Source organism: Bos javanicus, chromosome 29 (assembly GCF_032452875.1).
Source record: "Bos javanicus breed banteng chromosome 29, ARS-OSU_banteng_1.0, whole genome shotgun sequence".
NCBI lineage: Eukaryota > Metazoa > Chordata > Mammalia > Artiodactyla > Bovidae > Bos > Bos javanicus.
The window spans coordinates 26542459-26559599 of NC_083896.1; the positions used below are offsets into that span (position 1 = coordinate 26542459).

The window sequence follows — 17141 nt, forward strand, 5'->3', positions numbered from 1 at the left end:
TAATTTCAGAGGAAGCAATCTCCCTGAACTAATCACTCTAATATCTATGGAAGTACCTCTTGAGTTTGCAGAATGTCAGAAGGGGGAAGCCAAAGGAAAAAAATACCTGCTCGCCAGGTGTGGAGGGGTAGAAAACCGACGAGTGTATCTATCAGTGTTAGAGACTGGGGCACCGAGAAGTTTTTAAAACGTCTCCCTGCCCCAAGCCACCACTTTCGCTCCAGTCCCAGTCACTCACAAACGCTTATCTTGGGGCCCAAGGCCGGAATGCACAACGCACGACCTTTAAGTCGCTTTTTAAGCTACACCACGAAAACCTACATAGCGATGTGAGTAGACGCGTGAAGCCCAGCGACCGTTACTGTCTGAACCGTTAGGCAAGCACGCTCCTACGCACGCACGCCTCTTCTCCGTCAGCACACAAGCTCCGCCCCATGGCCGCCTCGTGCGCAGGCGCATTGGCAGGGGCTTGGCCTTTGGTGTGAGTGGGTTCGTGGGTACCTGCTGTCGTGTTGTCGTAATCTTCGTGTAAGGAATTTTAGTTGGTCTCAAAGACTGTGCAAGAGAGGGATATTGGTGTGTCGTTTCATTTCCTTCGGCTGGTCTAGGCCTCAGACTGATTTAAAAGCTGAAATTTTGGAGACCAGACCGACCTGGTGGGCAAGGGGGCAAGCTCGAAGCCTTCGTGGGAAAGAACTCTCAGGCGAGCACCTCCTGTTCACCAGTGGGCCAGCTAAAACTAGCATCCTGAGGACGATGCTTCGAAATGCTGAATTGAGAAAACAAGGTGGTAATGAAAAGGGCATGGTTAGTGTTCTAAGGTGATTTTAATTTATGCGAGGAATTTATAACTCACAGGTTGGGACACAACCTCACCTGTCATCTTTTGTCATCACTTGCATCTGAATCCCTTTTCAAAATGTAAAAGATAATCCATTTCCTGTATAAAAGCTAGTAGTTTTTTTTTTTTTTTTTTAATGTAGTTTAGATCATGCAATAAGTCTGCTTAAAATCCTTCAATGGCTTTCCGATGCACTTAACTAATTTTTACTACAATCTAAGAAGTGGTCAATACGTGGCCTCCTTTCATCCCTCCAACTTCTCAAGACACCACACTTCCTTCCAGCTTTTGGACGGCTTTTTCCCATTTCAGGACTTTTTGCTGTTGCGTATGTCTGCAAAATTCTTCCCCAGTTCAGCTCAGTTCAGTCCAGTTGCTCAGTCGTGTCTGACTCTTTACGACCCTATGAATCGCAGCAGGCCAGGCCTCCCTGTTCATCACCAGCCCTTGTCAAAAGTTGGTTCCTCATTTTCAGTTTTGAACAAAAACGGCAGTTCCTCTAACTTTCCTTGACAAATATATCAACTACCATTCCCCTCCCAACATCTCTCGTTTCTCTTATGGTACTTTTCACAACCTATTACTAGCCCCAGGCAAGGGCTTCTCAGGTGTGGCAGTGGCTACTGAATCTGTACTACCACTTGGCTTGTTTACTTCCTTCCACAACATCTTCTGGCCCTTGTACCTCATTTACTAGAGACTGAGTGTGAGATAGTGCTGACTTGGATGACTTCCAGATCCAAGCTCTACACCTGCATGCCAAAAGAAGTGTCATTTTCATAGTGATCAAACTCCTACTGTAGGTGAAGAAAGAGGCTCTTCATACCTGCCCAAGGCACATACTCTGAACATCCCCTTTGCTTCTCCTACCAACTGGCGACTTATTTTAAGATGGGGCTAAGGCCTGCTTTGTCCACTTCCCAAGGTTATTAAAATGAGATCATATTCCATTAAAAACAATCAGGGCTCCTTGCAGAGTTGGCCTACCCTTGCCTAGGGCAGGAAGATACATGGTGAACATGGAACATGTAATGTGCCAGAAAGTAAGGAAGCTTTACGAGATTAAATCTGAAAATTCATGAAATATTTAATCTGTTAAGCATTTTGTCATGTTGATATTAGCTAATTTATTGTGTGAACATGAAATAAGGGTAAATATGTTTTTTTAAAAGACTGCATCAGAGTCTACAAAAGGGTATAGGAATAACTTCATATTTCTTTGGGGGGATAATTAACAGTTCTTAGTGGTAATAGTTGCATAACTATGTGAATCCATAGAACTATACACTTTAAAAGAGTGAATTTTGTGCTGTGTAACATATCTTAAGGCTATTGAAGTCTATAGGAAGGCAAATCCTATTATAACAGCTAATTGTAAGGCCTATGTAGGCTCGTCTTATCCTTCTACATTTGAGACCCATTAAAAAACATAGTTCTCTTAACTGTCTCTCAAATAGGAAAGTTTGGAAGTGATGACCATAACATTGTTCTAGTTAACCTCTGGAAGTATGGTTTTTAGGCCTGAAGAAGGTCATAGTTATAGAAATATTTTGAGGGAGATCTAAAGAAAATTTTTGAATAGATAACTACCAGGACTATTTGGTTTAAAATTAAGTACCACGAGATGGTTGGATGGCAACAATGACTCAGTGGACATGAGTTTGAGCAAACTCCCAAGAGATAGTGAAAGACAGGGAAGTCTGGTATGCTGCAGACCATGGTGTCACAGAGTTGGACACAACTAAGTGACTGAAAAACAGTTGTTACTGGCCTCCAGAGTGAAGGTTCTTACAAAATCTCCCCCTGTAGTGGCACAGAACCACTGCTTATGTTCAGTTGGCAAATAATGTTTTTTACATCTATGTATAGGGTGTTACCTTTCTTTGGGATTGGAATGAAAACTAACCTTTACCAGTCCTGTGGCCACTGATGAGTTTTCCAAATTTGCTGGCATATTGAGTGTAGCACTTTCACAGCATCATCTTTCAGGATTTGAAATAGCTCAACTGGACCTCCATCACCTCCACTAACTTTGTAGTGGTGCTTTCTAAGGCCCCACTTGACTTCATATTCCAGGATGGCTCTAAGTGAGTGATCACACCATTATGATTATCTGGGTCATGAAGCTCTCTTTTGTACAGTTCTTCTGTGTATTCTTGCCACCTCTTCTTTATATCTTCTGCTTCTTTTAGGTCCATACCATTTCTGTCCTTTATCAAGCCCATCTTTGCATGAAATGTTCCCTTGGTATCTCTAATTTTCTTGAAGAGAGTCTTTCCCATTCTGTTGTTTTCCTCTATTTCTTTGCATTGATCACTGAGGAAAGCTTTCTTATCTCTTCTTACTATTCTTTGGAACTCTGCATTCAGATGCTTATATCTTTCCTTTTCTCCTGTGCTTTTCACTTCTCTTCTTTTCACAGCTATTTGTAAGGCCTCCTCAGATGGCCATTTTGCTTTTTTGCATTTCTTTTCCTTGGGGATAGTCTTGATCCCTGTCTCCTGTACAATGTGAAACTACTGTACAATTGTACTCATCTCACACTCTAGTAAAGTAATGCTCAAAATTCTCCAAGCCAGGCTTCAGCAATATGTGAACCATGAACTTCCACATGTTCAAGCTAGTTTTAGAAAAGGCAGAGGAACCAGAGATCAAATTGCCAACATCCACTGGATCATCGAAAAAGCAAGAGAGTTCCAGAAAAACATCTATTTCTGCTTTATTGACTATGCCAAAGCCTTTGACTGTGTGGATCACAGTAAACTGTGGAAAATTCTTCAAGAGATGGGAATACCAGACAACCTGACCTGCCTCTTGAGAAACCTGTATGCAGGTCAGGAAGCAACAGTTAGAACTGGACATGGAACAACAGACTGGTTCCAAATAGGAAAAGGAGTACGTCAAGGCTGTATATTGTCACCCTGTTTATTTAACTTATATGCAGAGTACATCATGAGAAACACTGGGCTGAAAGAAGCACAAACTAGAGTCAAGATTGCCAGGAGAAATATCAATAACCTCAGATATGCAGATGACATCACCCTGAAGGCAGAAAGTGAAGAGGAACTAAAAAGCCTCTTGATGAAAGTGAAAGAGAGTGAAAAAGTTGGCTTAAAGCTCAACATTCAGAAAATGAAGATGATGGCATCTGGTCCCATCACATCATGGGAAATAGATGGGAAACAGTGGAAACAGTGTCAGACTTTATATTTTTAGGCTCCAAAATCACTGCAGATGGTGATTTCAGACATGAAATTAAAAGACACTTACTCCTTGGAAGGAAAGTTATGACCAACCTAGATAACATATTGAAAAGCAGAGATATTACCTTGCCAACAAAGGTCCATCTAGTCAAGGCTATGGTTTTTCCAGTGGTCATGTATGGATGTGAGAGTTGGACTATCAAGAAAGCTGAGCGCTGAAGAATTGATGCTTTTGAACTGTGGTGTTGGAGAAGACTCCTGAGAGTCCCTTGGACTGCAAGGAGATCCAACCAATCCATCCTAAAGATCAGTCCTGGGTGTTCATTGGAAGGACTGATGCTGAGGCTGAAACTCCAATAGTTAGGCCACCTCATGCAAAGAGTTGACTCATTGGAAAAGACCCTGATGCTGGGAGGGATTGGGGGCAGGAGGAGAAGGGGACGACAGAGGATGAGATGGCTGGGTGGCATCATCGACTTGATGGACATGAGTTTGAGTGAACTCTGGGAGTGGGTGATGGACAGGGAGGCCTGGCGTGCTGCGATTCATGGGGTTGCAGAGTCAGACACAACTAATTGACTGAACTGAACTGATAGGGTATTACCTATATGAATTGTAGAGTACCAGTTATGATTAGCACTATAATCAAATTATCTCATAATATTTGAGGGCTTAGTATATTAAAATGATTACAATGGAAATAGTAACAAAACAGTCTAGCCAATCTAATCACACCCTTAATATGTTAATAAAGTCTTATTATTAGTAAACAGTACCCCTTAAAAAAATCAGTGTAGTATAGCCCAATAACCCAGTGGCTCCCATTTATGTAATGAACAAATAACAGCTTTATGACTTTGTATCTTAATTAACAGAGTAGTCACTGTTCAAGCTTTATTTATTGTTTTAGTTGGTATAACTTAGTTGGTTGCATTATTTATGTAATTTTCCCTTTTTACATTACAAGGCAATGTACACTATTCTGATACATACAGTACATAAGATTCTTTAGAACAGTTATGCACATGGCATGCAATACTGGATTTGTACATTGGATCCCAGGAAGTGATCAACTGGAGGGAAAAAAGTTGGACTAGGCACCTTGGCTAAAGGAACCAGAGGTTATATTACACAGTAAATACACATCTGGTTTGAAGGGCAACTGTAGCATCTGCAACATGGGCAGTGGTACCTCTTGAGGAAGTTGAATTATTTGACAAACCAATTTAGGACCACACAAGGTAAGTGCCATCCAGCATCAGGGTACAGCTGCAAGGTTTCATGAACCATTCCTTGCCATCCAGCAGGGTTTTATGAACCATTCCTATTTCTAACATTAGGAAATTGATTTTTTCCTAGGCTGTCTTAACATTACTGTTTTAATCACAGATCAGATATAAAGGACAATATGAATTACAACCTCCAACTAAAATCCTGTGTAGCCTAGACAGTGAAGTGATACAACATTAGAAGACTTTAAAACTGCAGTTCTTTCTGGATCCCCCAAAGTGTATCTGCACTCTTCTTCAAACAGGCCTCTTCTTCATGAGTCAGAGTCACTTTCACAACGTCTGAGATTCCATTCTGTCCCAAGATGCAAGGAACACTAAGGAAGACATCCTCTTTTATTCCATAGAGACCCTGAGGATGAAATGAAAAATATTTTATGTTTTTTCTATGCATTCTGGGATCTCCCAAGACTTTCTATTCTCTACAATCATGAAGCTTACTTAATACAACTTGGCAAGTAAAATTTTTTCCTAGATTTTCACTTAGGATGTAATGAACAGTGTAAAACAAAGTCATTAAAATAGCAGCAAGACTTCCATTCTAAAAGAAAATCTATAGTATTGCTATTACCCCTCATACTTTCCAATTTTTATTGTCTGACACTTTGGTAACTTTGAGCGTGATTTCTATTTTTCCCCAAAGGAGAAAAATTTGTGTCTTTTATAGTCTTCCACTCATCAACAAAATTGAATCAAGTTTTTCAGTCAACAGGTCATTATTAAGTAGCTATGTGTTAATAACCACAGTACTAGTAGACATTAATCCTAAAGCTCAACCATGTCTTTTCAAAAAAGAAAGCTGCAGGTGTACTAATTTCACTCAAATCAATGATTGAGGACTTACCTTAATCTAATTGCTTTCTGAAATGAGTTTAAAAAAAACAAAACAGGAAATAACGGCATTCAAGTACATTTTACTACATAGACCTACCTTAATCATGGTGGAAATCGGATGCACCCGCCTAAGATTCTTCATTATACTTTCTGCCAAATCGGCCACTGACAGTCCAATGGCCCAGGATGTGTAGCCTTTCAGTTTGATCACCTCATAAGCACTGTAGGATAGCGAAGGACAGGAAAAAGTAGGGTAGGAGGAACAAAGAAAAAGCTTTCACTGAACACATGCTTTATAAGAAATCACTGATATAATAAGTAATACTATATAAATAATAAAGTTGCATTATATACCTAAGTATAACCCTTGCACATGTATGCCAGGATATCATGTATGGGGATGTTTACAATAGTACTGTTGGTAATAGCAAGAACCTGGCAACAACCCCAGTGCTCTTCAATGGGAGGATGGATAAATTATACATAGCTGTCAAAACAAACAACTATGGCTCAGGCAACAAAATAGATGATTCTTATAAAGGCAATACTAAACTTAAAAAAGCAGATCCGAGAAGATTACATATTGCATGCTTGACTTGGGATTATCTCAGGAGTGTGTATGTGGGGGTGGGGGGTTAGGCGTAGAGAGGTAAGTGGGAAGAGCACAGAATCCACTCATTTCCAAGCACCAGCAGACTAAGAATTCCAATTCAACACTACAGTTAGTTGACAGCAACTGTCAACATTTCTTGGGTTGGATGATGGGGTCACAGGTTTTAACAAATACAAATCAGAGGGCCTTGCTTAGACCAATCATGATTCATTCTTCAATTCCATAGACCTGAGGTCTACACATGGCTACCTTATTTAAAGTAAATAATGCCAGTAAGTTGCAAGTTTCCTTATTTGAACAATTTCTAACAGTTAATTATTTTTTTGTACCATGATGAATTTGTATCTTGCTTAAAACTTTATAATCTGAGTGAACAAGCAGCTAGTTGTATTTCTATTCATGATTATAAGAACTTAGATTAAAAAATTCTTATTCCTAACTAAATCAATGATACATGCTTTTGAAGTAAAGACTGAATCTCAAATCAGGTAGACTTGTTTTATATCTTCGTTTACAAATACAGGAAGAATTATCATACTATAAACTGTAACATTAACACATGCCTGCAATATCTAATACCTTTACCTGTTTTATAGTACGAGTTTTAACAAGCTTTAGAAAACAAGTTTTCTGACAGTTACCAAATGCACAGGTTATTAAACTTTTCATCTTTTATCTTTCTGGCCACGTGCAGGGCTCGCCAGATCTCAGTTCCTCAACCAGGGATGAACTCACAAGTTCGGCAGTGAAAGCTCAAGTCCTAACCACTAGACAACCAGGGGATTTCCAAAACTTTTAATTTCTTAAATAAAAATAATAAATTTTAACCTGTTACAAACTATGAGATCTATTACCTGTCAACCACTTGTTTGTGAACCGCTTTCCACTGTTCTTTATCTGCATCAGTGCCTAATTCAGGGTGTAAATTCTTCAGGGAGACACCAGCAACATTCACTCCACTCCATACAGGCACTAAACAAAAGAGTACAGAATATATTCACTCCCAAGCACTGCCTAGCTGACCAGTAATTCTGACCCATTCTCCAAAAACTGTGTTTTCTTATTTGAGGAAGATTATCCCCTTTTGGTAGGTGGTCAAGACTACCAATACTTTTAGATTTTCTCTGATTAAATTATGTAAAGCTAAGAATTTTCACTGTATGCTAATCTGCTTTTTCCTAATGGGAAATATTGAGACGGGATATTATGAGATCATAAGAGGAATTTTCTTGCCATAGGAACCGAGAACTCTGCACAAATTATAACATCTTTCAACTGTGATAACAGATTTTTCTCATACATTGCATTTGGATCAGCTGACCTTTTCAGGGACAAGCAGTTTGCCTATAAACAGCTGTGATATTAAGAACTATCATCTTATTTAATGTGTTCATTGTAATAAATTTCATTCCTCATCCCTTATACCAAAATATGTCACAGAAAAATGGCTAAAATCTTTAACAATTCTAGCATATAATTATACCAAGAGATAAGATTTCTGGAAAGCATCTACCCTAATAAATGGATATCTGATTTAGACTCTGATTCAGTAATTATACTCCTGTCAATTTTTTTACACAATCTTTTTACAAACAATAAAAGAAGTCATACTTACCACTAGAGTCACCATGCTCCCCAAGGATCCACCCATGGCAGCTTAATGGGTGAACTCCCAGCCTCTCCCCCATGAGATAACGGAAGCGAGCTGAATCCAGATTGCAACCACTTCCAATAACACGGTTTTTGGGAAAGCCGCTTATCTTCCAAGCCACATAGGTCAAAATATCGACTGTGGAGAAAGTATTTAGGCAGAAGTATTATGTAAATTGGGCTTTCCTGGTGGCTCAGAAGGTAAAGAATCTGCCCACAATGCAGGAGACCCGGGTTTGATCCCTGAGTCGGGAAGATCCCCTGGAAAATGGAATGGCTACCCACTCCAGTATTTTCGCTGCAGAACTCCATGGACAGAGGAACCTGGCAGGCCCCAGTCCACGGGGTCGCAAAGAGTTGGACACGATTGAGAGACTAACATTTTCACTATGTGAATCATGAGCTAATGACTGACTACTCAAGATTCATGGCTCTGTATAGATCTTGGTATTTATCATGACCAATCAATATTTCTGTTAATATTTTTAAGCCTCTGTATTGTGTATAACAAATACATTAAGAATTCAAGTGTAGTTTAATGAAAATAAGTTGTGCGTCAATAACACATTATTCGTAATTATTCCTTATCCAAGATCTTCCTAGGCAAGTTACAAATTTTAAAGTGCCAACTACATTAAAGACTTTGTTTCCCCTTGATGTTTTAAATGTAACTATTTTACAAAAACACAAATTCACTCTCAGGAGGAAAATGAAAAATATGAAATATATATAGATTATGATACATACTATCAGTTTAACTCTAGCTCATCTATTTTTATGCCATTAAAAGTCTCACCTGGATTGGAAACAACAAGCAACTTGCAATTTGGGCTGTATTTTACAATATTAGGAATGATGAATTTAAAGATGTTCACGTTACGCTGGACCAAATTCAGACGGCTCTCTCCCTCTTGCTGACGTGCCCCAGCTGTGATAATAACCAGCCTGGAGTTTGCTGTCACATTATAGTCTAGACAAAAGAGAAACAATAACTAGATTAAGGCTTTTAAGAAAACTCCAGCAAAAATTTGTTCCATTAACTTTTTAAATGGACAGTTTTATCAGGGTTTTGTGTATGTGGCATATATATGCCCAGACTCCTCCTTTACTTTTGGAGTTTTATCATTGTGGCCACTTACATGGAGGAAGACTACACCGACACCTTCCTTGTATTATGTAAGTATGTTGTGGCTTTATATAACTATGACTGGGGGGAGCTGAAAGGAATCACATTTATTTCACACTCATATCAAATGAGACACACCCCAATTTTTTGCCGCCTGACCTTAACACTTTTCCACATTCCTATTTCTACTTAATTGTGGTCATATCAGCTCAGGGATGGGTTTTTTTTTTTTTTTAAAGCAGAGGCAACTTCACACTTATCAAGCATGTCTTGCTTCTATATATCCTGTGGCACAGTATGGTTAATCCTGGGTTGAAGACAATGAAACGAGTAATCTATCAGATAAATGGTCAATGGTTTTCAAGTGTTAAAACAGACTATTTCGGCCCATGTCTGTTTCCTGGCTGGTGCTTGTAAAGTGTGACAGGGTCAAGCCAGGAATATCTGAACAGGCTCATTTACCCTGGTCTCTACCTTGTGTTAGTGTATGAAAGGAAGTAATGGAAGTAAGTGTATTTAACTATTTGAAGCAATGTGGTAAACTATGAACCCAAGAAGCTTTGCTAGTTATATTATAATTCAGATGTTTTCCACATCATGGACAAACTGGATTTTCATTTAAAAACACTTTTGGAAATTCAAACATTGATATCTATAGATACCAATGCAAAATTGTTCAAAAGGCTCTCTTATCCTGTATAAAGAAGAAGTCTTTGAAGAACTGATAGGATTTTCAAGCCTGATAAAGAATTAAGCCTGACACAGAATGTAATATAAATTTGCCAAAATCAACCTTTGCCAGAGACAATTTTTGGTGTTCTAAGGAAAAGGCTGCCATGTTGGAGATCCATCATCTCTCCCTTCAGTTTATCTTCCATGACATCAACAAGAGCAACTTCATCTGCCAAGTCCTGAAAGACATAAAATTTTAGTTCACTGGAAAATAGCCATTTCCAAATTTTTAGACAAGCATGAAAATTTTCCATATTTCTGGTATAGGAGAATTCTGCTACTTTATCATCAGTACGTACCTCAAAGTAGAGGTAGGCTCCCATTAAAAGCTCACTCATAGATGACATATACATAGGAAAAAGAACTGACCCCCTCTCTCATTGGAGCACCCTTGGCAAGAGCTCCACCACCACTGCACAGAAGCAGAACACTGAATTTGCAGTGAGTACCCCCCCGTCATGTAAAACTGCTCTATTTAGTCTCTCGAATTCAGTTTTACACATTGATTTTAGGTTGTTAGTCATTAAATAGATGATACCAACTAGTATTAAGGCCTAAAAAGTGGTATTCTAGATCATTCCCTGGTTACATGTTTTCCATATGTTAATCAACATAAAAGTTTTACTTATAGACAGATTTGTGCATTACAAAATGTTGGTGAAAAATATCCTTTCAAGTGAACCTACAGAAGTTCATAGGTGCATCTCAGACAAGGAGCACCAATAATAGCTTTAATACAAATGGAATGTGGACTATCACAACCAAAGAGATTATAAGAGCTGAGGTGCAGATCTACCCCTAATCATTTACAGTGTAATAAGTGGTCTGCCAGTTACTCTTAGCCACACCTGAGTTAGGGGGCATCACAGAAAACAACCACAGGTGGTTCACTGGTTTGGGAGAAATAAATGGCATCAATGTCTGATCCAAATGAAGACTTTGAATAACATGTGGTCTCTTTTAAGAACACACACAGCAACTTTCGTGATTACAAGACCTTTGCAGAGCTCATTTCTGCCTTCAGTCCCTTCTCATTTCAGTCCTTTTTGTTCAGAATCCAGAATTCATCACTTCACTTTCTTACTAGTAACTCCAAATCTGAACTTAAAAATATTTTAATATTGTAAGCTCTCTCAATTTCTTTTTAATACAAACCAGGCTTGAATGCTATAAAAAGTGTTTTTTATTCATTCACAAATTTTTTCTAATTAAATGTTAGTTCCACTATTGATACCAAAACTGCTACCCAAGGAGCGGGGCAGATGGGATTACTATGGGCAAAAGACTTCCCACATTGTTTAATTTTACCATGTATATGCATCAATTTCAATTCAAAAATTACTTTTAAATAATTTTAGCTTGCTTAAAGGCATAGACTCTACTTTTTCATTTGTAGGCAACTAACGAGGTTAAATAAAGCACAGTGAATTTAAGGAACTGGGTTTCCAACCTAGAAACCTTTAATTTTTGTAGTTTAGATAACCCTTTTGGTTTAGCATCAGGTTTTAAAAAGTTTGTTTCACATGAAGTTCTTTCAGTGAGTGCATAAGCTTATATATTTGTATATACAATGTGATAATGCAATCTTGGAGAGTAAATGGTAGACGGGTGGAGTCAAGGTATCTTTAAGGGACTTGCAAAGTGAAAGGCTCTCACTTACCTTCATTAAAATACTGATGGCACAGGCCATGCCAACAGCACCAACCCCAACAATTGTAATCTTATTCTGGGGGACATGTTCTTCCTTAAGAAGATTCTGAATCAGCTGATCCTTGAGAGTTGCCATCTTGGACTTAGACCCTAAAGGAACCTATAAGGGAAAAACATGCCCTGTCACTTGCATCCTTCCGAAAACTGTTCTGAAAAAGCTTCTTTTGCTTCTTTTTGGGATACCTGCCCCTAAAAATCACAAGAAATGACTAAAAGCGGGGGAGGAGGGAAGAAACCTACGAAGAGACAAAGAAGAACTGAAAGGCCTAATGCCGGGCTCTGGTCTTGGTATAAAGTTCCTCACCTTGGCGTGGAAAAATAATACTGAAGTTTGGGTATAAGTATAGCCTCCTGAAGGCTTACTCATCTTGACTTATTAACTCCAAGTGGAGCTAGCCTTTCTTCAAACAAGATCGCTATAAGCCGCCGGCCCACCTTGGGCTCCTGCCAAGCCCTTAAGGACCACAGGTACAGCTCTACTCCAATCCCCAGGACTCTTGCCAAGCACTGCAAGGACCACAGATACGTGCATAAAGCGGCTCTAACCGCCTTCACACACTAGCCGGAACCCGTGGGAGCTCTGCTCATGCGCAGCTCTAGTTTTCGCCTACCTGTCCCCAACCCCCGCCCCGAAGAAGCAGTGAACATCCAGTGGCCAGTGTGCAGGGGCCCGCGGAGTTTACGCCCCGCCCAGACCCGGAAGATTAGCGGCCGCCCCTCCCCCACCCAGGCACCGCGCCGCTCATCTTGTGCGCAAGCGCACTTCACAGCGCTGGGTGGAGGCCAGAGCCGTGTGCCTCCGCGCCGCTGGCTACTGAGAGGTGAGCGCTAGCCCGGACAGCCCGGCGCTGGCTTGCAGAGCCCCGCCCGTAAGCGGACCTGATAAGGAGGGAGTCTACTGCTCTGTGGGTCTGAATGAGCTCGGAATCAAAAGACTTTTCCAGACTGAACTCGTGCTCTGAAGCACACTTGTTCGTGAAGCCCGGCTGGCTGCCTCCCCGGCCTGGCGCGCTGCCAGAACCAGAGTTTAAATCTTGATACCAGGCACCAGGGGCTGTTAGCCAACTCACATGGAGGCACCTCGCGTGGCTTCTGCCGTGATCTTAGTTGCAAAGGCGTGAGGACTGATATAAGGAAATTTTGTTACTACAGGGAATGTAGCAGTAGCTGCAGAGACCCCTAAAGTTCATCAGTAAAGTTCCTCTTGGTGGAAGCCTCGATTTCCAGAGCCAGGGAGGTGGGGGGTGGGCGGTAGGGTTGGGTAGGGGTGGTTCTGCGTTCACTGGAGAGATTTTCATAGATTGCATCCCGAAAGCACTACGTCTAATCTTGACACTGCTCCAAAGGGCAAAAATATCTGAGAGGACTTACAGGCAGGCAGCCCAGAGTCACCAAGCTGGAATCGAGTCTCTCCTGACAAATCACTGCTATTTCTAGACAGCCCTGAAAGGTTTCTGCAGCCCGGCAGGGGGAAGGGAGTGCTTTCTGCAGACATCTCCTGGTTTCACCAAAACCGAAGCTCTGGGCTCCAACGCTCCCTTAAGTGTGGGGATACGGATTGGAAGTGGAGCCCTGGAGAAAGAGGGTCTATCTCCCCCCAACTCTGCCAGGCCCTCACTGTGACCTTAGAGATGCCCTAATCGGCCTTAGGTTCCCCGTTTGTTAAAAGGAGATGAAGGTACCAGATAATCCTCCTTTGATTCTACTGAGACGCGGGAGAGCTGGTACCCTTTCTCCTTCGTATTTATATGCACCACGTCTAGTTCAGCGACCGATACAGCGGCAGCTGCTTAACAAAAGTAACTTGCGCCAAGAACTCCTTCTCATCTGCAGGCAGCGGCTGCCCCAAGGAGCCCACCTCCCAAGAATGCCAGGATTACAATGCGATCCGAGCGCACCCAGCGGCTTTCCAGCTTCCGGGAATCCGCCCCAGACTGCTGAAGCTTTTTCGGTTCCGTGGACTCCGGCAACCTGACTTCGAGCTCCGTGCGGCTTGCTCATTTCAAGCCCGGAGGTGTACTCCATCCCCCAATCCCCCCTCCCCAACCAGTCGTCTCCTATTACGTCTGCATCTACCCGGACCTTCGACCCCAGGTTCGGTGCGACCACCTCCTTGGTTCCCCAGCCCGGCCAGAGGCCATTGTGCCCACTTAGAGCAGCAGCAGCCGTTCAGGAGCCGGCCCCCGAGACCATTTGGTAGTGTGGGGCCACCGCCCAGGTCTCAGGACTATGCCCTTTGGAAGCAGCGCCTACACCTCCCAAGAGCGGGGACCCCCCCCCATGGGCAGCGCCTGGGCCAGTGAAGCCTAGAGCGATCGCCCTTGCCCTCGGGCGCAGAGAGCGCCAGGCCGGACCGTACCGGGAGTGACCGTCGAGCGGGCGGGCGTCGGAGGCGCACGGCGTGGGATCCGGACTTGGCTGCAGCGGCTCCGGTACTCGGAGTGGGGCGCGGGAGGGGCCTTAAATGGAACCGCGAGGCTGACGTCAAAGGGGAACCGGGCGGACGTGCGAGAACCCACGTGTGCGCTGGGGTGGGGGCGGGCTCCCAGCCGGGCTGGGCGGTGAAGATGCCCCGGCGGCGCGCGCAGGCGGAGGACCCGCAGGCGGGCCGACCCACGTGCGCCGAGACTTCAGAAGGACTGAGCAGAGGTGTGCTATCTCTGGCACAAAACACAGAGCCGTAAGCCGGGATCAAGCCGACCCTCCATTTCCTCTTCCATAAAATGTGGAAGTTACTTTCAAGGAAGGCTCAACCTGAATTTTTGCCGCAGTTCCCCACTGCCCAACTTCTAGCACATAACCGACACTCGACAGAATATTTGTTGAAAAAAAGAAAATTCTTAGCACAGCGTCAGTCTACTTAACCCAAGTCGTGTGATTTCCAAAACGTGACCCTGCCTGTCCCCCAGGGCTAAAACTTGCAAGTCTCACAACTCAGAGTAAAACCTCAGCCTCTTGATTGCACTCCCTGCTGCCCTACCGGTCAAGCACCTGTGTCCCAGCCACGCCCCAGAGCAGCCTAGGTTTTATGTTTTTAACGTGATATTTTTACCTCCAGCCTTGGCTCACCCTGGTTCCTGGCCGGCCTTCCTCTGCTGTCTCTTTCAACTGTACCCATCTTCTCACCCTCCCCCCAACCCCACACACCCACAGAGTTGGTATCCCCCTCCTGTCTGCTTGCACCACACCAGTCTGTACATCCTGCCGACCGCTTTGCAGTAGAAGTGTGTGTGTGACTCACCTGTCCTACCTGCCCATGAATGTTTTAAGGGTATAGGTGAATCCACTTCCTCCATGCACCTGGGGCACCGATTAATAGCCGCCAGCTGTGAAAAATATCCCTACTGGTGAGTTCCTTGGTTTTGAAGGGAAAACTCTAAGCTCAGCTCCAGAAAACAGGGCAGCTTTCTAGCACATCCTAACAGTTTCCCCGGGCTTCCTAGGTGGCTTAGTGGTAAAGAATCCACCTGCCAGTGCAGGAGACGCGTTTGATCCCTGAATCAGGAAGATTCCCTGGAGAAGGGAATGGCAACCCACTCCAGTAGTCTTGCCTGGGAAATCCCATGGACAGAGGAGCCTGGCCAGCTACAATTCATGGGGTTGTAAGAGTCAGAGATGACTTAGCAACTAAACAACAAAAAACAGTTTTCCCACCACTCCAGGAGGCTCAGGAATCTAGTCTGTCTTCCCAAACACACAGCTGGAGGGACTGAGGGCCAGCCACAGGTTCTCCAGGGTTCCTCAGGGCAGGGCGAATTGCAGCAGTGTCTGTGGTTCATCAGCCTTTGCAACAAGGGGCTCATTCAGCCAGGGCTGGGCCCCTGCCTTCCTATCAGTGCAACCACAGCTGTCAGTAGGAGGGCAGAGCCTGGAGAGCAGAGGTTAGGCTGGGAAGACAGGAACATTCAACAGTTGGGCTTTGGGACCACCTCTGAAGATAATCTAGGCAGAGAGTTTGCAGTCCTCTAAATTAAGGTGTCCAACAACAGCTCATTCCAAGCACAGCTTCCCTCTGTTTATGTGGAACTGGAGCTTCTATTTTATTCTACAAATATGAATCAAACAAGTACTGTTTACTCAGCACCTCCTGTGTGTCAGGCAGCAAGCTAGACAGTCCCCATCCTCATCTTCACTTTAATTGTTTGGAATAGACATAATTATCCTGATTTTTCAGATGAGAAAACTGAGGCACAAACAGATTACTGGTTTTGCCAAAGTTCTACAGCTAATCATTGATTTCAGCTGGCACTTTAATCCAGGCTGAGGACTCCAAACTAGGAGTTTTTCCTCTATAGGATGTTGTCCCCCTCCTGCCCCTCAGTTCAGTTCAGTTCAGTCGCTCAGTCGTGTCCGACTCTTTGCGACCCCATGAATTGCAGCACGCCAGGCCTCCCTGTCCTTCACCAACTCCCAAAGTTTACCTAAACTCGTGTCCATTGAGTCGGTGATGCCATCCAGCCATCTCATCCTCTGTCGTTCCCTTCTCCTCCTGCCCCCAATCCCTCCCAACATCAGGGTCTTTTCCAATCAGTCAGCTCTTCGCATGAAGTGGCCAAAGTATTGGAGTTCCTACCCCTCACCCCCCACCAATTCCACAAAGGCCAAGAAATCATATAGGGGAGCCCAAGCCAGTCCCAGGTTCAGAAAGTTCAGAGTTTCCAGTGAGAGGCAGTGGGCGTCAGTGGGTGTCTCTGCCCATCTGCTTGAGCCAAGACATAGGTCTCTGATCCTCATGGGACTTACACTGCTGACACTCCGACTTCTCAGGCCTTTGGCTGGGACTGGGATGCACACCACCTGCTTTCCTGGATCTCCAGCTTGCAGACAGCAGATCGTGGGACTTCTCAGCCTCCATAATCGCGTGAGCCAATTCTTTACAATACATCTCATTTTATATATAAATATTCGCTTTCTCTGGAGAACCCTGACTAACACAGAATCCTGACTAATGCAATCCAAACACAAGAATTTCTGTACTAAAGTCAAAGCTGAGGGTGGGGCAGGAAACTGTTTCAGAAGGCAGAACAGACTTTTCATCCTGACGAAGTGGTTTTTGGGGGGGGGGCAGGGGCAGTTTCTTTAAAAGGGAAAATCTCACAAAGAGGTGATGTGATCAGGGGACAAGCTGGCTGTTGAGCAGAGA

General features: G+C 43.2%; 2 protein-coding genes and 1 long non-coding RNA gene across 8 annotated transcripts in view; 1 reads left to right on the forward strand and 2 right to left on the reverse strand.

Annotated features, from left to right (window-relative positions):
• The window catches only part of LOC133241128 (L-lactate dehydrogenase C chain), a 33052-nt gene extending 32629 nt beyond the window's left edge, over positions 1-423 (reverse strand). For 2 of the 4 annotated variants that reach the window (XM_061406248.1, XM_061406249.1), the window contains exon 1: positions 322-398. The gene's annotated coding sequence lies outside the window, so the exon portion shown is untranslated. Of the gene's footprint in view, positions 1-106 lie in introns of all 4 variants that reach the window. The other 2 variants (XM_061406246.1, XM_061406247.1) reach the window with 2 other exon arrangements.
• Positions 424-7726, forward strand: LOC133241131 (uncharacterized). The gene is made up of 2 exons (XR_009734522.1): positions 424-787; positions 7475-7726. It is a non-coding gene; the product is annotated as an uncharacterized LOC133241131 (long non-coding RNA).
• On the reverse strand, positions 4925-16965 carry LOC133241126 (L-lactate dehydrogenase A chain). Of its 3 annotated transcripts, none has more exons than XM_061406240.1 (8): positions 16742-16965; positions 11949-12098; positions 10350-10467; positions 9227-9400; positions 8396-8569; positions 7635-7752; positions 6265-6388; positions 4925-5685 (listed from the first exon to the last, which is right to left on the reverse strand). In XM_061406240.1, the coding sequence occupies exons 1-8, from the start codon at positions 16886-16888 to the stop codon at positions 5521-5523; spliced, it is 1170 nt and encodes a 389-aa protein (XP_061262224.1). In that variant the 5' UTR covers positions 16889-16965; the 3' UTR covers positions 4925-5520. The 3 variants fall into 3 exon arrangements, with proteins under 3 accessions (XP_061262224.1, XP_061262227.1, XP_061262226.1); XM_061406243.1 differs by lacking the exon at positions 16742-16965 and adding an exon at positions 14358-14653; XM_061406242.1 differs by lacking the exon at positions 16742-16965 and adding an exon at positions 12303-12570.
• Between the last annotated feature and the right edge of the window lie 176 nt (positions 16966-17141).

Coding starts and splice junctions, on each gene's coding strand:
- LOC133241126 (XM_061406240.1), bottom strand. CDS start 16,888: ATGAGATGTATTGTAAAGAATTGGCTCACGCGATTATGGAGGCTGAGA. Junction 9,401..10,349: donor AAAAATTGTCTCTGGCAAAG/GTTGATTTTGGC, acceptor TCTTTTGTCTAG/ACTATAATGTGACAGCAAAC. Junction 8,570..9,226: donor GCTTGTTGTTTCCAATCCAG/GTGAGACTTTTA, acceptor CTTTCTCCACAG/TCGATATTTTGACCTATGTG.